Here is a 24,508-nt window from a genome sequence, read left to right as displayed (position 1 = left end):
TCCACTACCATGTACTATATTTTTCTCTCTTCTTTCATTCTGACTCTGCTGTAAGCATATCTGAGTGGCCCAGCAGACAGATCCCTGGCCCTGGGGCCAAGAGGCCCTGAGCTCCCATACCACCCCTTAGGCCCAGCATCCACCTGACTCTATGGTCCTGAACAGGCCATCCAATCCCAGCCCCTTGCAAGAAGTAAAAAAGAAAATGTGTTATATGTGACCACGCTCCCCCTGTGGTCCATCCTCTCCTCCATCACTCACATCACTCCCCCTAGAGTATTCTGATGACATACATAGCCCTACTTGAGAGCAGTCCACTTCTTAGCTGATATAGACCCAGCAACCTTTGCATACTTTCTTGATTTCCCTCTTCTTCCCCAAGAACAAATACCCCTGACCTTACATGCTCGAAATCTAATTCTAGTGGTTTCCACTCCATTGGTCTCAGTATTTTTGATCCTATATTTATGAGACCTCAAGAAATGATGTGGTTTCACCCCCCTTTCTGTACTCACATAATGTATCATCAGTGAGAAGTGAAATAGAAAACTGTGTCCCACAGAGGTTGAAGGGGCTGCTGAGGATCAGATAACTAGGAGAGGAAGGGCTGGATCTCCCACCATCATGGCTCTATCCTTTCCCCTTTAAGCTTGTCTTGCATTTTTCTGAGGCTGGTGTGGAATAGGCCACTCAACTTCAGAAGCTCTCACTGCATTAGAGGAGGGGTGAGTTGTTGGTCTTCAGAACATAAAGCCAGGGACCAGAATTAGAGTTCTACATAAGTAACTAAGGTCAAAGGAAGCTTCCAAACATACATGTCTTGTTCATGCTGCCTTTGTCGCTTCTCATTGGGTTATAATCCTGATACAAACTTTCAAGCTCCAGGGAAAAGATGCAGGGAAGATAAAAGAAAACTTGGAAATAGCCCTCACCTGTTTCAGGAGGCTTCAAGCTCAATTCACAGGTGTTTGCACAAGTTTTCTCTTTCTCTCTCAGCTTTTCCCTTATTTGCTCTTCCTTATCTACTCTCTTCTCTCTTATGCTTTTTGAAATGCTATTTACTTATAGTAGATAGGAAAGGGTGGGAGGGACAAGGGCAATTGAAAGCAAAAGCAAATCTCTCTGTTCCTAACTCCCTAAGAACAAGAGACTAAAGTGAATGTATAGGTGGAGGGCTTGGGAAATGTGGCAAGTGTCTAATTATTCCTCAGATGAGAGAATTTCAACAGAAGCTGACCTCCAAAACAGCCTTCATATCCTTTGTATTCCCCAGAATAAAGAAAGACCTCAGGGTCTGACAGTGCCAATTCTTCAGGTAGATGACCTAGGTTCCTGACTGCTGGTCTAAAAGAATTGTTAAAACAGCAAATCCTCCTATCTGCTGGCATTTCTTTAATGCTATGTGCACCAGACCAAGATCAGCAATGTGGTACAGTGGACAGTGCCAGGTCTAGAGGCACGAAGACTCATCTTCTTGAGTTCAAATGTAGCCATAGACTCTTACTATCTGTGCTGATGGTTTTGTAAGAAATCCTGAAGTAAGAGTGGAAAGGCATGACCTGCAGTCTGTGTCCTGAACCTTGGAGCAGGGCCACCTCGGGCAAGTGGCTTCATCTCTCCAGTTCTCAGTTTTCCCCACTCTAAAATGGGCAAAACGTCAATTCTTGCTGCTTGTCACAACATTTTTGTGGATCAATAAACTAACATTTATGGAAACATTCTACACAAATGTAATGTAAGATGACAATTTGTCAGGTTTAGTGACTGTTGATATTTATATGGTTTCATTATCTCTATTTTGTTGCTGTTTCCATGTAATGAAAAGGGGTTTATTGGGCTTGGTGTTTCTTGCATAGTCTTTCTCTGCTATAGTCATGCTCTCACCTATTCCTGGTTTCCCATGGGTTCCTTGAGGGCAGGGATTCTTGTTTTTGTGTCTGAGTCCCTAATTTCTGGCATTGTGCCTGGTCTATATGTGTTTAATAAATGTAATTTGAATGAATGAATGAATCCCTGCCTTATACATGTTCTGGAAACCTCACTGTATCTGGAATCTTCCTTGATGATAATTTCTGGCTTCTTTCCTGAATGCTCCAAGTAGGTACAATGTCTTGCCCTTTCCTATAAAGCACCTAGTAAACCTGGGATACAGAGGAACACTCACTGAGGGAAGTGGAGGGTAGACTGATGCAGAAGAGCTTGTTATAATCTGGGCTACTGTTCTTTTTCTGCCCTTTAAAATTTATTTTTTGAATCAAAATCATTTTTCTTCCCTTCCCGTCACTTAGGCAGCTAGGTGATGGAGTATATAAAGCTTTTAGGCCTGAAGTCAGGAAGCCCTGGGTTCAAATGTGACCTAAGATTTGAGTTGCTGTGAGAACTGTCCAAGTCACTTAACCTCTGCTAGCCTTAGTGTTCTCATCTGTAAATCAGGGAGAATGGTAACCCTGCCTTCCCGGACTGTTGTGAGGAACAAATGAGATAATATTTGTAAAGATCTCAGCACAAATACACAGTACATAGTAGGCACTTAATAAATGCTTATTTCCTTTCTTCTCTTCTTTCCCCATTAGGAAACAAAGAAAAATAAAACTCTTGTAATGAATATGTGTAGTCAAACTACATTGATCCCCACTCTGACACTAGACAAATCGGCTGCAGCTCTGGAGGAATCCCCTTGTGTGGTCATCATCTCTACCAGGCCTCCTCCTTCACCAGAATCTCATCTGTGCCCAACTGCCCAGCTTTTTGGGAGCAGATAAGGTAGCTGGGCCTGGAGAGGGGGTTGGGGCAACGAGGCTGGGAACTAACTGTCAGAAGGCTGGACACTAATCTACCAGGACCAGCTCTAGTTGGGGGTATGGCGGGGGTGTGGCTGCTCCTTCAGAAGTGAGAGATAGTGGGAGAAGGAGAGGCCAGGCCCTGTCCAGGAAAGGCCAACATGTGGTCCATGATCACAGGCCATGGTTCTCTACTTCTACTTGTGTACTTTTGTATCTGGTATAAGAGATTATAGTTTAGGAGTATGTATATATATATATATATATATATATATATATGTATTTGAAAAAGGAAGGAGACTGAGCCCCCAGAACTCGAAGCATAGAGTCCACCCAGGGGTTTGTCCAGCTTTGAGACCCTAGGAGTGAGGAGTGATCTTCAGGACACAGCCCAGGGATAGCTAAGATAAGGGCTCATGTAGGAGCCATGCCATTTGTAGCCATGAATTTCATAGAACTAAGGTTATGGAGAAAGTGTGTGAAGTGTGAGCTCACTCTTCAAAGATTGAGGTGGCATGGGGAAGATTGTGGCCTGAAATGATGGGGGTAGTTAGGAAATGTGTGTGTTTCTGTTTCTGCCTGATCTTTGTTGTGTATGTCTCTTTGTCAAAGTTAGTTTTAAAAATGTGTTGGAGTGTTAGTGGAGGCTCTTGGTAGAGGAAACAAATCAGAGTGACTCAGGATAACCCTAGAATCTTGAGGGGAAGATGTAAGTGGCTTTGTTCTAGGAAGGTGAGGCTACATTTACAAAAAAAAAACTTTCCAAATAGAGGAGGAAAAATTTTCACAAAAGAGATTAATAGAATGATCATATCTGTCAGCAAGTGAAACATTCCACACATCTCTAATCTCTCTATTCTTCCCTGTCCCAGCCTTCTCCACTTGGCTCTCATCCATCTTCTCCTTCCTTCTATCATAAGGCTCTGAAATATGGAGGAGAGAATCTGTACAGAAGATAAGAAATAGAAAATACAGAAAAATTCCTGCTAGTTCTTGCTGATTTCAGAGTGAGAGATCCATGTTCCCAATGATCTAGTCTTGTCTTGGTTTTTAGTTAACCTTTCTTAATTCCTTTTCTCTTTCCCTTGCTCAGTCAGCTCTAATATTCCTGCCTCTGCTCCCAAGACCTGGGGGTTTCTAGGTCTCCAAAAGAGACCTGATGACTAAAACCCAAAGAAAACCCCAACCATCAGTGTGAACCAAACAACATTATCAAAGATGTAGGGCAAATTGAAAGGAAAGGAAGGTTCTTTATTGCATAACTCAGGGAAATCACCAAAGGAATTCTCTAATGGAAATGCTAAATGAGGTTTACTTGGGGAGAGCATTAAGCTGGTTTTCATCTTTATCCAGAATATTCTTGTGATCCCTTCCCATATAGCTTTTCACATTAGAGAAGAATCTTTCTAGAGAACTTGTGGATTTTATATTTCTAATACAGAACTCCATCCTAGCTACTTAGTATTAAAAATATATCTGCCCACCTAGAAAGAATTAGTACCTTGAGGGTAGTGAAAAGAAATAATGCCCCTTTCTGGAAGCAGTGCTTCATTGAAAGTGACTAGTCAGCCTGCTTGATATTTTGATCCTTAATGATACAAAGTTCAATGTGTATATTAGAATGCTATCATATAGAGCACTCAAAGGTAGCTTTCACAACCATAGTCATCTATTTTAAACTGGAAGGGGCCTTAGAGATCATCCACTTCAAATCTCTTCTCCACCCCCCTCACTTTACAGATGAGAACCCTGAAGACACTTAAAGATCAAATGACTTAGCTAAGCTTATACAGGTATTAAGAGATGGGATCCTCTATAATTCCCAATATAGTATTTCCAGTATTCCTCTGTTGTCAGGTTTTGTAAGAGATCTATAAGAGGCTATGGGTCTTTGTGAGACAGAGATTGTGAGGGCTTACACTGATCCTGTGCTCAGTTAATCATGCTAGAGAATGAGTGACTGGTATCACCTGGTCATGCTCTGGTGATTCTGTTCCGTTTGCCTATTTCTTTCCATTAGATGTAAGCTCCTTGTGGGCAGGGAAGGATTGTCTTTTTCCTCTTTTTGTTTCCTCAGCACTTAGAACAGTGTCTGGCATATAATAGATAATGCTTATTAATTAATTGACAATTCACTCGAAGTCTCAGTATTGGCTATATTTCCCTACCTATGTTTTCCCTGACCTCTCATTATTATTCATTTCAGTCTTGTCTCTCCCTGGTCTCCATCTTCCTCTGCTCTCTCATTTCCTTGTGCCCTTTTAAGCTCCTGCTCTGTTGTCAACCAACTTTTCTATTTATTAGAGCTTCCATTTTATGATCTTTTCACATTCTTTTGTTAATCTAATTGTCTTCAGAAGGTGCTTTAGATCTGTATACTCCCTATTACTGACTGTTCCTTTTCTCATGCCCCCTTAAGCATTTGATCAGGAGGAGGAATAAGCATATTACTTGATTCCCAACTCATTCCCAGATTGTCTTTTTGCCACATTCATTTAGCATCTTCATCTAGAGGGAACACAGGATAGTAGTTACAACACTAGAATTGGAGTCAGGAAGACCTAGATTCAAATCTCAGATAACAGCAACTTAGCATTCTACAGAGACTTGAAGGTGGCACATGTATACCTTCCTTTCTATACCACTCAGTCTCTTTAGTCAGTCTGAATGGCGTGTTTTCCAGTTCCTCTCATGAAAACTCAGTGTAATGACTAGGACAATGGACTTGGGTTAAGACCTGGTCTAAATTCTACCTTAGACACTGAGTTAGCTGTGTGACCCTGAATCAGTCATCTACCTCTTTGTGTCTCTGAAAAGGAGAGCTGGACTTGAAGATGTCCAGTCCATCCAGCTCTGACTCTTAGGGTACTGGGATCCTTTGCCATCTTTATCATTCATTTGAAATTCATGAATCACTGACCACCAACTCTTTGAAGTCACACGACACTACAAATTTATTTTAGGAGGTCACAGAACACTACTTTTTTTCATTTCAGTTATGTTCTTAAGAGTTCTAAGAAAATCCTTTTGAATAATTTCAAACTTTTTTTTCTGTTCTCAGTCACACCACCTATCTCCCTTTTAGCAAAAGGTAGTGGTCTTCTATTGTACTAAGATAATGGAGTTCACCTGACTTAAGTTCTTCTTTCATCCCATTCTGTACCTCAAAATATTTCTTTCTTATTCTTCCATTGTGTCTAATGAAGAAGCTGACCTTCTTACTAAAGTAAACTTTTCCCCCTGTGTTTTTGATGTCTTTCATTACCAATACCACCAAGAGCTTATTTATTCACTATTATTATTATTATTATTATTCTCTATTTCTTTAATTTCACTTACCATTTGCTAATTCCTTCTGCATCCCCCACAAATATGTCCAAATTTCATCCTTTAAAATATTTTTGTTTGACCTTGAAATTTCCTCAATTAACCTATTCTCCCTTTTATAGACTGTAATATAACCTATGTTACCCCTTTCTTCTAATTCTTTCTGAATCCTTATAATCTGACCCCTGACTCCATTGCTTGATTGAAGCTGTGCTCTCAGATTTACCAGGGATCTCAATGGCTAAATTCATTTCCTTTTTCAGAGAAAATCTTCTTGACTTCTCTGCAGCTTTTGAAACTGTCAAACAATTTTTCCTTTTGGTTGTTCTCTCTTGTCATAGTCTACATTACATTACTTTCTCTTGGTATTCTTTGTCATTGTCTGACCACTCCTCAGACTGCTGTGTGGGATCATCATTCTTCTCCTTCTCTCTTAGTATGATCACTCTTCAAGGTACTGTCCTGAGTTTTCTTCTCTTCACTTTATCTCTCATTCATGATCCCCTCACCTTCCATTCATCCAAATATCATCACTATGAATATGATATCCAAGTATAAATATCTAGTCTCAATCCATGTTGTGAATTCTAGTTTTACCTACTGCTGGAATTCTTCACAAAGGTGTCTCAAAATCAGCCTATCTCAAATGTAACTCATGATATTCCTCCTCAAACTTACCCCATCTTCAGATTTCTTCATTTTTTTCTTGAAAATACTACTTTCTTTCTAGCTATACAGGTTCTCTTTGACCTCTGATCTCTTACCATGTGTTATCTTATAATTTCTTCTCATTCAGTTTTTACATTTCTGACATGTTTTTATCTTCTTTATTCACAAAGCCTCTTCCCTAGTTCATATTGTCATAACCTCTAGTAAGGATTGTTTCAGTAGTTCCTAATTATGCTTCCTGTCTCCATTAGCTTGACTTTCTAATTCAACTTCTACATAACTTAAAATTGATATTCTTAAAACACAGATCTTATGGGTCACTCCCCTAGGCAAAAATTATTAGTATATCTCTAGAGTCAGTAGGATAAAATATTCCAAGAGTGCCCCCAGGCTCATCTCTCCAAACTCTTGTGCAGGTTTCTCTCTTGGCTCCATGGTGCAGTCTCACACCAAAGGCATCTGGATGTGTTGTGTTCCTCATCCAAAGAAACCAAATCATACCGTCATTCTCCTGGACATTGATGGTCTGAGTAATATGGAGGAGGTAAGAAGGGAAAGCTTTGTTCATGATGGAAAATAAGGGAGTGCATGATTATTACTATTATTATTATTATTATTATTATTGGTCCTAGATCTCCAAAAATCCAAAGTGGCAAGATTTTCACCTAGTACACATGTACACGCATCTAGGTGCTGCATGGTAGTGTAACAGGGTCATATGATAAGGCCAGGAAATGTGATCTGACTTCTAGGATGACAACAAGAATGACTCATGGCTTTTTGCCCTGGCCGTGCTCCTGAGCAGCACCTTTGTCTACAACAGCATGAGCACCATCAACCAGCAGGCCATGGAGCAGCTGCAGTATCCTTCTGTGATTTGGGGGAAGAATAAATTGGGGAAGGGACTAGAGGAGGCTCTTCATTTTTCCCAGACTTTTCTCTGAAGCTCATGTTCTGTTATTCATTATGTAAGGGCAGTTATAAGTGTGTGTGTGTGTACATAACTACAAACATGTTTATATATATATATATATATATATATATATATATATATATTTGTATGTGTGTATACATATACATATATATATATATCAAAATACATATATTTTAAGTTCTTAGAAATCACTTATGATTCATGATGTAAAAATAATCAATTGGTTTAGGGCCAAGGAGAAGTAAAAGATTTCAGAGAATTGAAGAAATTGTGGAGTAAGGACTGGTGTCTTTTTCTGTCCTGTTTCCTTATTTAATTCCCCATATTTGTAATTGAGCAGGCAGAATGCATCCAAAGCAAATCTGCCCTGAACCCTGATAAGGTAGAAAATATCTCAGAATTTCCAAACATTTTTCCAAATTTTCGGGGGATTATGCAATATCTAATCTCAAAGCTAAAATTCAACACCTCTGGTAAGTACCTGGAGATGGCACTGAAGCCAAAGAAAGGTTACATGACTTGAGAGGTGGGCATTGATGTAGGGAGATGGGGACTGGGGAGGATGAAACCACATCTAAAATTTATTTTATTCTCTGAATATTTTCTGCAGTTAATGTTCCATTACAATTTGAAGACAAGCAAAGTTATTACATTTTGGTTGAAATCTAGAACACTGGCTTCAGTGAAAAATAACCTCCTCTTCAATCTTTGGAATAAGTCCATCATCACTGTCATCATCATCATATTCATCATTGCCATTAATAACTTTTTATGAAGCATCTTTATTTTGCTAAGCATTGGATACACAAAGAAAAGAGGAGAGAGAACAGTCCATACCACCCAGTAGCTCACATTCTTTTTTCAAAAAGATTTTATTTATTTTGAGTTTTACAATTTTTCCCCTAATCTTGCTTCCCTCCCCCCACATAGAATGTAGTCTGTTAGTCTTTACATTGCTCCCATGGTATACATTCATCCAAGCTGAATGTGATGAGAGAGAAATCACATCCTTAAGGAAAAAATAAAGCATAAGAGATAGCAAAATTATAATAAGATCAGGGTTTTTTTTAATTAAAGGTAATAGTCTTTGGTCTTTGGTTTTTGTTCAAACTCCACAATTCTTTCTCTGAATACAGATGGTATTCTTCATCACAGATATCCCCAAATTGTGCCTGTTTGTTGCACTGATGGAATCAGCAAGTCCATCAGGGTTGATCATCACCCCCATGTTGCTGTTAGAGAGTACAATGTTTTTCTGGTTCTGCTCATCTCACTCAGCATCAGTTCATGCAAATCCCCCCAAGGCTTCCCTGAATTCCCCTCCCTCCTGGTTTCTAATAGAACAATAGAGTTCCATGACATACTTATACCACAATTGTTAAGCCATTCCCCATTTGAAGGACATTCACTTAATTTCCAATTGTTTGCCACCACTAATAGGGCTGCTATGAATATTTTTGTACAAGTGATGTTTTTACCCTTTTTCATAATTTCTTCAGAGTATAGACCTAGTACTGGTATTGCTGCATCAAAGGGTGTGCACATTTTTGTTGCCCTTTGGGTGTAATTCCAAATTGCTCTCCAGAGAGATGAGTTCACTGCTCCACCAACAACGAATTAGTGTCCCAGATTTCCTGCATCCCTTCCAACATTGATTCTTGTCCTTTCTGGTCATAATGGACAGTCTGAGAGGTGTGAGGTGGTACCTCAGGGATATTTTAATTTGAATTTCTCTAATAAGTAATGGTTTAGAGCAATTTTTTATGTGACTATGGATTACTTTGATTTCCTTAGCTGTAAGTTGTCTTTGCATATCCTTTGACCATTTGTCAATTGGGGAATGGCAAGTGCTCACATTCTAAAAGACTAGACACAAATGCATTTATTTTAGTCCAAATATTGGTCTCTGAAGTCCAGGCCTTATTCTGTATTAGAAGACTCCTCCTTATCTTCCTTCAGGTAAACCTGTTAAGATGCCAGCCCCATTGTGTCTAATTGAGAACTCAAAAGGACAATTGATAGTGAACCAGAAAGCTCTGGAGATTCTTTCCTCAATAACCAATCCTGTGGTGGTGGTGGTGGCTATTGTGGGCCTGTATCAAACTGGAAAGTCCTACCTGATGAATAAACTGGCAGGGAAAAAATCAGATATATGCAATCAGCCAAGTAATGGTGTGTATGGTTAGTCCTTGAAGATATAAATGCCTATTATTCATTTTTGGTGATGTCTCTTTAGCAAGGAAGGATATCAACATTTTACAGATGAAGAAACTGAGGCATAAGAATCCTGCCAATAGTCACACAGCTAATAAACTTTGGAGATGGGATTTGAAGCCACTTCCTTCCCGTTTTGAGGTCTCATACCCTCTGACCACACTGATATAGTTTCTGCATTAAACAAGACTTAAGAATACCTTTGGAAATAGGGTAATTGTTAATAGTGATTTGTATAAGTATTCTAATGAACTTTATGATTAAAACTATGTGGTACTGAGAGAAAAGCAGAGGGAGTCAAAGAATCTGGGCTTAGGACCAAATACTCAAATCTACTAATTTAAGTAAGTAAATTGGGCACATCACTTTGTCTCTCTGACTTCATCTGTGAAACAAAAGAGCAAAATTAGATGATCTCCAAATTTTCTTCAGGCTTTAATTCATTTTATTCTCAAAGACCAGTTTTGGTGCCTCTCTTCCTCTCAAGATCTCAATCCAATGTCCTTAAAGCAAGAAATAATATCCTCTCCTGAATTCCTTTTGCATTTTTGCCTACCTAAGGAACATTTGTTTCCTTATTATAGTTTTCTATGCATGTCTTAGATCTCCTAAGAGGATGGAAATTCTTCAGGGAAGAGATCAGGTCCTGTTTTCATTGTTTCACTCATAGCTTCTAGAATAGCACCTTGCCCAAAGTAGGTGTTCAATAAAAGTGAGTTAAATAAATGAAATGTATGAATATATAGATTGATGAATGAATGTAAATGAAATCAATGAAGGAAAATTTCCTAGGCATCTCTACTGCTTTCTGAAGCAATTATTGTGCAGGTGGTTGATGATTCCCATGTTTGTCCATTTTCAAAGAAAACCAAAATATCAGGGAGGTAATGTGATCATAAGCACATAAATTGAAATAGAGTGAGGGGCTGCTGTGCTATGTCACCAGCTTCTCTTTCTCCTTCAGAGTCATCTAGATCCAGTGGCCAAATAGGAAGCAGGATGATTGGAGACAGCCTTGGATACAGGACGATCAGGGTTGGTTGACTGGATCAAGGTCACACAGCTAGTATGTGACAAGTGTCTGATGCTGGATTCAATCACCTGTCCTCCTAAATCCACAGTAAGTACACTGTCCATTGTATTGTCCAGCTACCCATGCAGCTGGTCTATTTGGTATCTCTCTGGTGTAATTTAAAAATTAGACTTAAAGGACTGATTCCTTTTTTAATTTTTATTTAAGGAAATTGGGTTAAGTGGTTTACACAAGGTCAAACAGTGATGCAATTATTAAGTGTCTGAGGCTGCATTTGAACTCAGGTACTCCTGACTCAAGGGCAGGTGCTCTAATTATGCCACCTGGCTGCCCCAAAGGACTGATTCTATGATATGTAATCTCCTTTTTCACTATGAGAAAATAGTCGATTTTTTTTCTAGTGAATGTTTAACATTGCCCAGCAATACTAATCCCTAAAACACAATCGATGCAGGCTCATCTCTTCAAACTCTTGTGCAGGTTTCTCCTTTGGCTCCACAGTGCAGTCTCACACGAAGGGTATCTGGATGTGGTGTGTTCCTCATCCCAAGAAACCGAATCACACCCTTGTTCTCCTGGACACTGAGGGGCTAGGCGATGTGGAGAAGGTAAGAAGGGAAGTTGTTGTGCATGACTGAAAGTGAGGGAGAGAATGTTAGTATTATTATAGGTCATAGGTTTCCAAAAACCCAAGAGAGTTGGTTTTTCACCTAGTACACGGGTATGATAATCTACAAGCTGCCATGATGGTAGAAATGACTAGGAAACATGATCTGACTTCTAGGGCGACAACAGCAATGACTCATGGATCTTTGCCCTAGCTGTGCTCTTGAGCAGTACCTTTGTCTACAATAGCATGGACACCATCAATCAGCAGGCCATAGACCAGCTGTAGTATCCTTTCAGTGATTCAAGGGAAGTGTACAGTTGGGGAAGGGACTAGAGGAGGGTCTTTATTTTCCTCAGACATTTCTCTGAAGTCCATGTTCTGTTCTTCGTGGTCTAAAGATAGGTAAAAATTTATGAGAACATATTTGTGTGTGTGTGTGTTAATGTGTATATGTGTGTGAATACAAGTTATAGAGAAATTACTCATTTCATGATGAAAAAATAATCAGTTTATTCAAGTCAAAGGAAAGTAAATGACTTCAGAGAATTGAAGGAATTGTGGATGGTGCTTTTTTTGGCCATGTTTCCTTATTTAATTCCCCAGTTATGTGACTAAGTTGACAGATCACATCAGAAGCCTCCAAAACTGATATGGAAGAAAACTCCTCATAATCTGTGAGTTTCTTTCCAGATTTTGTGTGGACTGTGTGTGATTTCACCTTGGAATTGGAAATCAATGGGAAACCTATCATCTCTGATGAGTACCTGGAGACAGCACTGAAGCTTAAGCAAGGTTAGTGCTTGAGAATTGGGCATTGGTGTGGGAAGTAAAGCAAGGTGGGAAAGGGAAATCACTAAGCACTATATATATTCAAGTAAAAATGGACATAATTTTAGAGACTGTGTCTGAATCTCAGGCTTTATCCTATATTATAAAACTCCTCTTTCTTTTCCATCAGGTAAACCTGAGGAAGTTAAAATATTTAATGAACCTCGTGAGTCTATCTGCCAGTTGTTCCCTTACACACTATGAAGACATGATGAAACAAAGAGTCCAGTTCCCCACAGAAACTCTTACAGAGTTGTTGGACATGCATGCCACCTGTGAGAAGGAAGCCATTGAAATCTTCCAAAAGGATTCTTTTGAAGATGTGGATCAGGAATTCCAAAAACTATTGATGGTACCTTTGTTACTCCTATTCTTGGGAAAGGAGATCTACATGAGGGAGGGCAGAGTTGGAAAAGATATTGAGACTCTTCCAGACAGCAATAGCTTACCAAAGCCCAAGTCATGGTCTTCTCTCAGTTATGTGACCCCGAAAGACCAATCGCAGTCTTCTTTAAGTCAAAGAGTCTCATGGCAAATGACTTGTGAAAGATATTAGTTGGCTAAGATTTTATAATATACTTTTTATTAATTTTGAGAAATTGAAGATTACCCATGAATTAGTTTGAAGAATTGAAAATTCTGTTCTATGGAAAGGATAATAATGAAAAGGGACTTTGGGAATTTGCATATTTTCATAATCTTTAAGAGCTCTTAGGATAGATATATCAGAGGATCCAATAAAAGTAAGTGGAGTACAAAACTGTGATCCTCTCTGAACTTGCATATGTGAGAAGGAAGGCAAGATTTTTTTTTTAAGAATCCATTCTGATGTTTCTTTTTTTCTTCTTTTTTTTGCAAGTCAGTGGGGTTAAATGCCTTGTCCAAGGTCACACAGCTAGGTAATTATTAAGTGTCTGAAGCCGGATTTTTGAACTCAAGTCCTCCTGACTTCAGGGCCGGTGCTCTATTCCCCAAGCCAACTAGCCACCTCCATTCTGATATTTCTAATATATAATCCCAATTGTACCTTTTATACCTGTTTTTCTTTAAAGAGCCAATTAGAAGCCAAACCACTTGCCTTTTATAAGCAAAACATGATTGAGTCTGAAAAAAAATGCAGAGCTTTAATTCAGGACATTTTCAGCCTTCTGGAGGAAGCAGTGAACAATGGGACCTTCTTTAAACCAGGTGGCTATGGTCTGTTTCTTCAGATGATTAAGGAGCTGAAAGAGAAGTACCACCAGCAGCCCAGGAAAGGCATACAGGTGAAACATTAATTGATTCAGGCTAAAGATGGAGAGGGAACTTTAAGAGTCAATTTGAAGCCCTAAGGTGAATGATGGTAATGGCAAATGAAATCATCCATTGTCAAGGTCAGTGTTCTGTGAATAGTCAACCTTTGACTTTATCACAACGACTTTATTTCCTTTTTTCAAATTCCCTGTCTTCCCATTGCCAGGCTGAGGAAGTTCTACAGGAATACCTGAAGTCCAAGGGAGATGTAGTTGATGCAATTCTACAGGCAGACCAGTCACTTTCAGCAAAACAAAAAGATATTGAAGGTGAGCAGTCCATGACCATGACCCTGTATCATTTGTCCTCCACTGATTCTTTTAATGCAACTTGAGTATCAGTATCCAGAATAAGCTCTTTCTTGGTATCAAAATTTTCTTTCTGTAGGTATGTCTGTTCACCTGTCTGTTGGTCACTGTCTTGGAAAATGTTCCTAATTAAAACCACAAAGTTAAATCATTTAAGCTGAGATAAATCAGAGAAGAATGCCTCCATGGGCACCAGTGGCCCTTCAACTCTCTTTAATTTTTCCCCAATTTTTCATCATCCTTAGTGGAGCATCTGAAAGTTCAGGCTGCAGAGGGTGCTGCAAAGCTGTTGAATGAAATACAAGAGATTCAGGAGATGATGGAGCAAAGGGGCCACCTATTTCTATTCTATCATACAAGTATGGAAATAAAAAAGGAAACTTTTGCTAGTAGAACAAAAGAATGCCCAGGCTCTGAAACTGAAGGTATATAATCCATTAGTTCAGACAGATGAAGTAGTTTCTCATCTTTTAAAATGTGGCATTAAAAATTGTTCAAAGAAGTATAAAAATAAAAGGGATCTCAGAGAAAATCTCAACCATTCTGTCTCATCTGAGTTGACTTGTGACCATGGTCTCGTATTAATCCTCCATAAAGGAGTCACTCAGCAAGCTAGTTATCTTCCCATACTTTTCTTGAAAAAAAAAGCCAGTAAGTGTCTATTGATAATTGCTCATTCTTGCTTCATGATCTTTACAAATGCAATTTCTCTCATTAATAGCATCCCTCACCCTGATTTTCTTGAGCAAATCATTATTGGTAATGTACCTACTCATATCCATCATGTGCTTCTCCTTTTCTCTTTGGGTGATCTCAACTCTTCCAACACCTAGATCAACTAATGAAACAATTAAATTTAGATTTCATAAACTACTGTTTCACTTTTTCCTTCAATAGCCTTATCATTCTATTTTTGTAAGAAATAAGACATTTTACTTCAAAATCATCAGGTCATTCCTATATCATTTTAAAAACTATTTTATCTACAAACTTATTTTTTTCTGCTTTATATCTTTTAAAAATTATAATATATTTTTATCTCATCTTAAATATTTCTATTCCTCTTACAAAAGATCACATTTCTACTTCACAATCTATGTAACAATATGCTTAAGTTTTCTTATTACTATTGTTGAGAAATGGTTGTTTTAATGGACTAGGAACACTCCCTAGACCATATTTGGTCTCCCTAGACCAGACACTCCCCAGAGGGTATTTGACTGGGGTATATACGTTCCTCATCCTGAGAAACCAAGTCACAATCTTGTTCTCCTGGACAGTGAGTGGCTGGGTGATATGGAGAAACCAAGAAGGAAAGATGGTATTTATGCTGGAAAATGAAGGAGAGTATGTTGGCATTACCATAGGACAAAGGTCTGCAAAAGCCTAGGGTAACTCGATTTTCACCTGGTACAGAGGTATACTAATCTAGGAGCTACCATGGGAGTCAAAAAGTATCATGTAATAAGATCAAGGAGTGTGATCTGACTAGTAGGGTGACAATGCAGATGACACATGGATCTCTGCCTGGATTGTGCTCCTGAGAAGTATTTTTAATTACAACAGCATGGGCACCATCAACCAGGAGGCCACAGACCAACTGCAGTATCCTTTCTGTGATTTGGGGGAAGAGTACAGTTGGGGAAGGGACTAGAGGATTGTCTTCACTTTCCTTGGACATCTCTCTGAAGCCCATATTCTATTTCTCATGATCTAAGGACAGGTGTTAGTGTCTGTGTACACATGTTTGTGAGTATGTATATATGAATCACAAGTTAAAGAGAAATTGCTTATACTTTATGTCAAAAATATAATCAGATTATTCAAGACCAAGGGGATGTAAAAGACTTCAAAGAATTGAAGGAATTGTGAAACAGGAGCTATTGCTTTTCTTTGCCATATTTCCTTAATTAATTCCCCAGATTTTTGACTAAACTGATAGACAAGCTCATAAGCAGATCTGCTCCCAACATGGATGAAGTAGAAAACTCCTCAGAATTTGTGATCTTCTTCCCAAATTTCATGTGGACAGTGCATGGTTTTACCTTGGAGTTTGGAAGTTGGTGGGAAATCCATCACCTCTGATGTGTTCCTAGGCATGACACTGAAACCCAAGAAAGGTCCCCAGGGTTTGAGAGTTGGACATTGATGTGGGCAGTAAAAGGAGAGGGAGGGCGAAATTTTTCCAGAATTTATTTTATTTTCTGAATACATACTTCTCTAGTCATAATTCCTTGCATCAAATATGACTTCAGGGAAAAACTAAAGGCTATTTTCATTTCATTTTATAATTGTTATCATCATTATCATCATTAATTACCATGAAGAGTCTTTTATTAAGCATTTTGATTGTATCAAGCACAGGAGTAAACACTGGATATACAAAGAAGTGGGAGGGATCAGTTCCTATCTTCCGTACCTCATATTCCAATGTGGGAGTCAAAAAATATAGAGGGAGAGAGTGCAAAAGACCTAGGCACAAACACATCATTTCAGCCCAAATACAGGTTCCTGAAAGGGGACATAATGTTAGAACCCGTGTCTGAAGTTCAAGCTTTACTCTGTATTACAAGATTTCTCCTTTCCTTCCATCAGGTAAACCTGAGGAAGTTAAAATGTTCAACCAACCTCGTCAGTGTATCCGCCAGTTATTCCCCAAAAGGAAATGCTTTATCTTCAACCTATCTATCCACCAAAAGAAGCTTTCCGAGCTTGAGAACTTTCATGATGGTAAACTGGATCCTCAATTTGTGGAACAAGTGGAAAGTTTCTGCTCCTATATCTTCCACCATTCCAATGTAAAAACTCTCCAGGGAGGCATCACAGTCAATGGACCCCGTGAGTCCTTTCCGCCCCCAGTCATTCTTCCAAGATTTTTCTTGGGCTATTTGTAGAGGAACAGGAGAGGGAAATATAAGAGAGAACACTCTAAGGAGAGCCCCTGATAACTAGATATAGTGTAGTGAATACATTACAAAGTCCATTCTAAGTTCCTTTCCGCTGTCTCTTAATATTATTAAAATTTCATGTTCCAATATCAGAAAGTCTATTATAAGGCTAAATAATTTTCCTAAAAGAAAATAAGAAGTTAGAACCAGAAAAGCCCACGTGAAAATCTTCAGTACCACACCCCATGCCCAATCCTTCACCAATGTTGCAGTAATTAAGATAATGAAATGTTTATACCTATCATTTAAGTTTCTTGCTTCTGACCATTCTCAAAAGAGAGAAGATAATTGGGGTCATTAAGAGAATGACCAGAGCTACCTTGTTTGAGAGTGAGGCAGTTCCTTTATCTATTCTCTCCATTGCTTCTCATTATTACCATTGGGGACTCCTCTTCCTCTCAAAGGAAAAGTTTGCTGTGAAGCTTTCAAAGAATCATAAAATGTTAGAATTGAAAAGGGTTAATTTGAAAACTTTATATATACCATTTCTAATATATTCCCAATGGCGCAATAATTAAGATATAATGTAAAGTGAAGCATATATACTCATTCTTTATTATGATTGATTCTGAGTCTTCTGATGGATTTGACCTCTCCCTTTTTTGGTTTCTCTATATGTCTAGAATATTTAGTCCTGACCTATCTTGCGACCATAACCAGGGGAGATATGCCTTGTATGAAGAATGCAATCTTGGGACTGGTTCAATTAGAGAAATCAGCTGCAGTTCAAAGGGCCCTTATACTATATGAAGGGATGATGAAACAAAGGGTCCAGTTTCCCACAGAGACCCTTAAGGAGTTATTGGAAATACATGCCACCTGTGAAAGAGAAGCCATTGGAGTCTTCTTGGATTCTTTCAAAGATGTGAACCAGAAATTTCAGAAGGAACTGACAGTAGTTTGGGCTGCTCCTCTTCATGGGAGAGGAGGGTCCACATGAAGAAGGGCAGTTCCAGAAAGGAAAATGAAGTTCTTCTTAAGAAAACTAGCCTACAAGAGTCTAAGGTTGTGGTGTTCAGTTAATCATGTGCCCCAGAAAATTCATTTGTACTCCTTTAAGTTAAAGAGTCTTATGGCAGATGTTTTATAAAAGATGCTGATTAACTATGATACTGTAATACATTTATTATTAATTTTGAGAAATTGAAGATTAGAAACAATTAATATGAAGAACTGGGGATTGTGATCTAAGGCAAAGATGTGGGAAAGGGACTTTAGGAAATTGCATATTATGGAACCTGTTTTGCCCTTTTCCCATAAACTTTAAGATCTCTTAAAATAGATCCACCAGAGGATTCTGTAAAAATCAGTCGAGTATAAGGGTTGGAATATCTCTGATATGCATATGTGGGAGGGAAGGCAAGTTTCTTTTAAGAATTCATTTCTAGAAATTCTGATACTTCTGATAAGTTCTTCCAACTTTACCTTTTACACTTCTTTTCCTTTATATTTCTCTAAAGAGCCAGCTAGAAGCTAAGCTAGATGACTTTTGTAACCAGAACCAGACTGAGTCTGTACAACGATGCAGAGCTTTACTTCAGGATATTTTCAGTCCTCTGGAAGAAGCTGTGAAGAAGGGAGCCTTCTCTAAACCAGGGGGCTATCATTTCTTTCTGCAGAAGAACAAAGAGCTGAAACAGAAGTACTACCAGCAGCCCAGGAAGGGGATACAGGTGAACTCTCCCATGAGCAATTGATTCTGACTAGGGGTGGAGAGGGATCTTCAAGAGACATTTCCGAGCCCCAAGGTGAATGACAACAATGGCAAGTAGAATGGACCACTGTCAAGACCAGTGTTATGTGAACAGTCAATTTGTGACTTTATCCCAACAGTTTTATTTCCTCTTTATAGTTCACATTCTTTGTATTTTCAGTCTGAAGAGACTCTGCAGGACTACCTGAAGTCCAAGAAAGATGAAGCTGAAGCAATACTGCAGGCAGACCCATCACTCTCTGCAATGGAAAAGGAAATTGAAGGTTAGAAGTCCATGAACTTGGTTCTAGATTATCGGGAAGGCCTCCACAGACTACTTTAATGTGACTTGGCCATTAGTATACAGAAAGAGTTCTTTCTTCTTACCAAAACATTCTCTGGCATATATGTTCACTTGATTGTTGGTTACTGTCTTGGAAAATCAATGCCAAGAAGTTAAATTATTTAAAATGAGAGAAATCATAGCAGAATGACCAGAAGGATCAGTGGTCCTTCATTCATTTTCCCCTATTTTTCATCAACTTCAGTGAAGCGTCTGAAAGCTCAGGCTGCAGAGGTTGCTGTATTGCAGTTAGAGGAAAGATGAAGAACCTGGAGATGTTGGAGCAGAACTAAAAAAGCTATCAGGAGCATGTAAAGCAAATGACTGGAATGATGGAATTAGAAAGGAAACTGTGGATAGCAGAGCAAGAGAGTCCAGGCTCTGAAGCTCAAGGTATGTAATCTGTGTGTTCTTGTAGATGAAATAGTTTCTAGTCTTTAAAATTCATCAGTAACAAAGGGTTCAAGGAATTTAGGATTGAAGGGACCTCAGAGATAATCTAAATCATTCCCTCTCCTCTGAAGTCACTCTTGTCCAGTGTCTCATAGAAATACTATTCTACTCTTTTTTGTTGAGATTTGATTGGTTTATGGAACAGGAACTCTCCCTAGACAATGTGTGGTCTCCCAGACTTCTCCCAGACTTTTATTAAAGAAATTGTTTGAGGTCTTTTTGGGTTTTGAATGCCATTTTCTATATCTAGATAAAAGTTAAATTTTCTCACAATTATTTCCCTTCAAGAGTAAAATACACATACACACATACTTTATATAATATATAGAGTATATATATTATATATAGTTTATTAGTGTAGAAATATATATAAAGTTTATATAAATAAATATGTTATTTTTTCAGTGTAATTATTTCTCTTCAAGCCATGTTTGCATAGAGTATAGATCTTTACAATATAAATATATTATACAGATGTATTTATAGAAATAGAAATATATACACACATACATATATACATTATTCTTGAAGGGGAAAAATTACATCAGAAAATTTAAAATTACCAGACTTTGATCATATGCACATATGTACACGTGCATGTGTGTGTGTGTATGTCTATACAAAACAGATCATACTATTTCTTTTTTCTGGCATGGCTGAGAACTCTGGGAAAGGCATACCATTATTTTGTCCCTTAGGTAATTTCAATTTTCTTTCACCTCACTTTAATCATTGCCTTTATTACTCTGAAATTTCACAATGGTATCTCATGATGGATGGAATTTCTGATTTCTTCTTGCTGAAACCCTTTGAATTCTTTCCACTCGTGTGCCATGCTCAGCTCTGATCCACTCTGGGAAATCTTTCCTACTTTCAAATGTCTTCAGTATGAAGTAGGATTTTTGTTTTCCTCAATACCTTCCAGAGTCCCTACAATTAATCTAATGTTTGAACTTCTTTAGCTCTCTTCCATTGCCGTCCTGATTTTCTCAATATTGGTTTTGGTTTGGGGAATATCTGGGATTGTTCTCCAGTGTCTTGTTATTCTTTTTGTTTTGTTCCACTCTCCCATTATGTCTTCCTCTGCCTCTTCCCTGGTTCTTTTTTCGCTCCTTGGGGTTTCTTTAGAGCACCAATTATATACATTTTTCTCTCATCTGTGTTGCTGATTGCTTTCTTTTTCCTGTCTTCTCTCACTCTGAATCCTAAAGCCAATACCACACACTGACCACATGGCTGTGGAAAAGCCCCATCATCTCATAATCTCCCCATATCTTAGTTTCCTCATCTAGAAAATGGGCATGTCATTTCATGAAACTTCACTGAGGTGTGGGGAGAAAAATGCTCTGCAAACCTCCAAGTTCTATACAAATGGTAGTTAATATGTGACACTATAGAACTTATTAATTTCTTGGCGTTTTGATTTGACTTGTTCTCCATATGTCAGATAAACTTTGCTTTTATCTCCTTGTACTTCTAAGAATATTTTTTAACCACCTTGAGAGACAGATATTTCTGGATTTAAAGCTGCCTCCCTCTGTTCTAGAGGCAGAAGGCGGCACAGGTGCTGGTATCTACCCTGTGCTCTGTTCTATGCCAGCAGCTCCTGCCAGAGACCCCAGACCTGTTAGCTATTGCAGATGCAGGTGTGGACTCTTAGTCTACACTTCTGGAGAGGCCTCTCAGGTGAGGGCCTTCTACTGCCTCCTCACATTCCACCTACCCTCAGTACCCTGGGGAAACTTGTGGCAGATGCTTTCACTCTGGCCAGTTCCCCAGGTCTTTTCTCTCAAGTTCACAGTCTGGCATACACTTTCCACAGGTCATTCTGAGGATCTGGAGAGGTTTACTTGAATATCTGAACAATATTCTCAGAGTTCTATGTGGTCTCTTTTGTTTTCATGATCTTGAATTCTATTTGTTTCTCTTCAGGAACAGAGACAGTTACTAAAAGAAGAATTCAAAAAAGAAGCAGAGCAACTTCAAGAGGAATTCAATTATCTGACATCTGAAATGGGTAAACCCAAAGAAGAGGAGAGCTGTATTCTATTATGAAGCCTGAGACCTTCTCCCTCTTGTAAATACCCAAATTAACTTGAAGGAGTGTGTTCAAGGTCCCATTTATTTGTGAAGTGGTACTATGAGGGCTATTAGAAATTCAAGGATTACAAGTCTAAGAGTGCGATTTACCCCACCCCCACCCCAACCTAAGGTCCTGCAATGATTTTAAAATAGGCAAAAAGTGTGCGACTTTACCTTTGCATTTGATTCCTATATAGACTGGCTTTGTCATCTCTTCTCTTTTTTGTTTTTCTTGAATTAAGTAGGGTTCTTGGTATTTATATGAATACACCATTATAAATTGTAAAACTGTAAGAAACCTTAAAAAGTAGGATTAAAATAATATAACAGAAAAATATAGATTAAACACAAAATTTTATTATCTGGGATTTGCCAATAAATCTATAGGTGAAGACTCAGGAAGAAAATGAAAATGAAAATGAAAGACTCCCCTTTAGTTAAATACAAGGTTAAGGGGACAATGGGCAGGATGTGGAGACCATCAGAATTTCAGATAATAAGGTTGATATGGTTTAGGCCACTAAAGATGTTAATGATTTTCTCTATTCTTCGATTCTATATTAAAAGTCTGATTTCTTTCCAAGTTCTGTAAGATCATTGTCATTTTCTTCCCAAGTCTTCATTTTTAACTAGAGACCTATATGAAGTTGTATCTTCTCTGAAGACAATTAATTTTTTTTACAATGCTGTCTTGAGGAATTATTCATTCATACCATATAGAGCTATATTCAGAAATATAGCAATTTCTTATGAATAATAACACATTTGTGTCAAATGAATGTCAGAAGGTTCATTTATTTCAAGGTGAGAGAATGATGGCTGGGAAGATGAATTAGACTTATCCATTTGGATTCTTCTCTTGATTTGGGGAGGAAGAAGGAGCTGGAGGTGGAGAGGAGGAGGAGCCTCCAGGCAAGATCACTCCCAGCTCCTCTATTCCTGTGAATCTGCTTTACCCATTTGTGGGGGATAGGGAAAGATCCAGGGGGCAGTCTCTCACTCCCACCACAAATCTCCTGGCTTTTCCTTTGTCCACTGTGATCTGGATTCAGTTATATTCATCCTTCCTTTCAGAAGTTATAATAATGAGCACAAATACAAGCTCTATTGGCAATCCTGAACCCCTACCTGGAGGTTCCATCAATTAAGTCTATTTCTCTCTTTAGCTCAGGGATTCTTAATTTTTTGTACTTCATGAATTTCTTTGACAATCTGTCCAAAATCTAGGGATGCCTCAGAATAATGCTTTTAAATGCATAAATGCATATATGTACATGTACATTTGAATTTTTAAAAACCAGGCAAACTCTGCTTCCAATGCTGTTTGAGTGTCCTTGAGACAAGTCATCTTAGGTACTGGACATCATGTTTCTCATGTTTAAAATGAGAGGGCTAGACATTATGGTCTTCAATGCCCCTCACATTTCAGGGAGTCTGTGTACTTGAGTGTGAACATGCCTACAATTATACACCACAGATGCATGCACATATCCACACATAAATGTATGTTTATATGCAAATTTAGGAAGCTGTTGTTGTTTAGTCTTTTCAGTTTTGTACAGTTCCTCATGACCCCATTTGAGGTTTTCTTGGGAAAAAATACTGTAGAATTTTGCCATTTCCTTCTGCAGGTCATTTGCAGATGAGAAAACAGAGGCAAACAGGGGGAAGTGACTTGCCTGGAGTCTCACCACTAGGTCGTGTCTAAGGTCAGATTTGAACTCAGGTAGAGGAGTCCTCCTGACTCTGAGCCTGGCCCTCTATCTGTTATCCCATGACTTCCTCTTTTCTGCTATATATTAAGTTACTGCCAGCAGAAAACAGGCTTTGTAATGGTCACATTTTTTTACTGCCAACAGCCAGGGACCCCTCCCTGATGGTTGGAGGATATAGTCCTTCTACCTAAAAATCTGCATGCTAAGTCATAGACTTTGCTTCTCCTGTAGATACAAAGCATGTGAAGGTTGTTTGGGGACTTGGTATTAGATAATACTCCTGTTGGAGCCTTCACATGCAGTGATTCTTTACGTTCTTGCCTCATTTCTCAGACAGTATGTTTTAGTCTGCTTTAGTCTCTCATTCTGGATTTAGGGAGTGAGGAGTAGCAAGAGTTCCCTGCTATAGAGGCTTTCTATTTATAAACTAACAGAAGCATTTCAAAAAGCCTTAGAAAGAAGAGAAAAGCAGGAAGAGCAAAGAAAGAATTAAATGAAAAAGGAAACTTGTAGAGCATTCCTGAAGAGCTGGACTTGAAGCCTCGAAAAATAGCTAAGGGTTCTTTTCTTTTTTTAAACTTTAAAGTTTATTTCAAACATTCCATTTAAATTTTTCTTCTTATCAATGAGATTGTGTATTGTACCCATTTTACAGATTAAAGGACTAAGATCGAGAAGTTGGGTGATTTGTCCAGGTTCACATATCTAGGCATTATTTTCACTTTTTCCCTTGAAACTTTTTCCTTGGAGCTTGAAAGTTTGTTTCAAGATTAAAACACAATGAGGATTTCTGGTAAAGATGGTGGACAGAAACCCACAGGGAAATCTGCTCCTGACTTGCCCTCAGAACCGATCTTAATCAATATTCTTAACAGGTGTTGGAGTGACAGAACACACAAAAGATCATAGTGAAGCATGCTCCAAGTTTGTCATGAGGGAGAATGGGGGAGGGAAGGGCAAAGAGCAGAAACCCAGTGCAAGGGGGAGGCGTGAGGCGGGGGACTAACTTGAGATCCTTGTTGGTGGGAGTGGAGGGTTTGGAGTTATGACTTGCCTACAGGGTGGGCCGCTCCAGGGGGCTGGCAAAGCTCCAGTGCTGAGGCCCAGAACCCACACTCAGCCCACGTGCCTGGTTGGTCTGGATGGCCTGACCCTGATAATGAGCCTCTGGCATTCCTAGGCAGGAGGAGGGCTTGGTGACATTGCGTAAACAATACAGAGAAGGCCCCAGATGTTCCCACATTTCCCAATTGCCCCCCCAGGAGACTGAGTTTACCC

At 38.8% G+C, this 24,508-nt stretch overlaps 1 protein-coding gene and 1 pseudogene across 1 annotated transcript; both read left to right on the top strand.

The window, feature by feature from the left end:
* Positions 1 to 23,759, top strand: part of LOC141512643 (guanylate-binding protein 1-like) — a 135,632-nt pseudogene extending 111,873 nt beyond the window's left edge.
* LOC141511856 (guanylate-binding protein 2-like) lies at positions 7,210 to 13,672 on the top strand. Its single transcript, XM_074220866.1, has 7 exons — positions 7,210 to 7,320; positions 7,529 to 7,648; positions 8,051 to 8,183; positions 9,670 to 9,891; positions 11,438 to 11,565; positions 12,526 to 12,747; positions 13,448 to 13,672. Exons 1-7 carry the CDS (start codon positions 7,210 to 7,212, stop codon positions 13,670 to 13,672), a joined length of 1,161 nt encoding a protein of 386 aa, XP_074076967.1.
* Positions 23,760 to 24,508: the final 749 nt, after the last annotated feature.

This window comes from Macrotis lagotis, chromosome 2 (genome assembly GCF_037893015.1).
Source record: "Macrotis lagotis isolate mMagLag1 chromosome 2, bilby.v1.9.chrom.fasta, whole genome shotgun sequence".
Taxonomy (NCBI): Eukaryota; Metazoa; Chordata; class Mammalia; order Peramelemorphia; family Peramelidae; genus Macrotis; species Macrotis lagotis.
The sequence above is the reverse complement of the archived record's forward strand: the minus strand, read 5'-3'. Positions and strand labels throughout refer to the sequence as shown.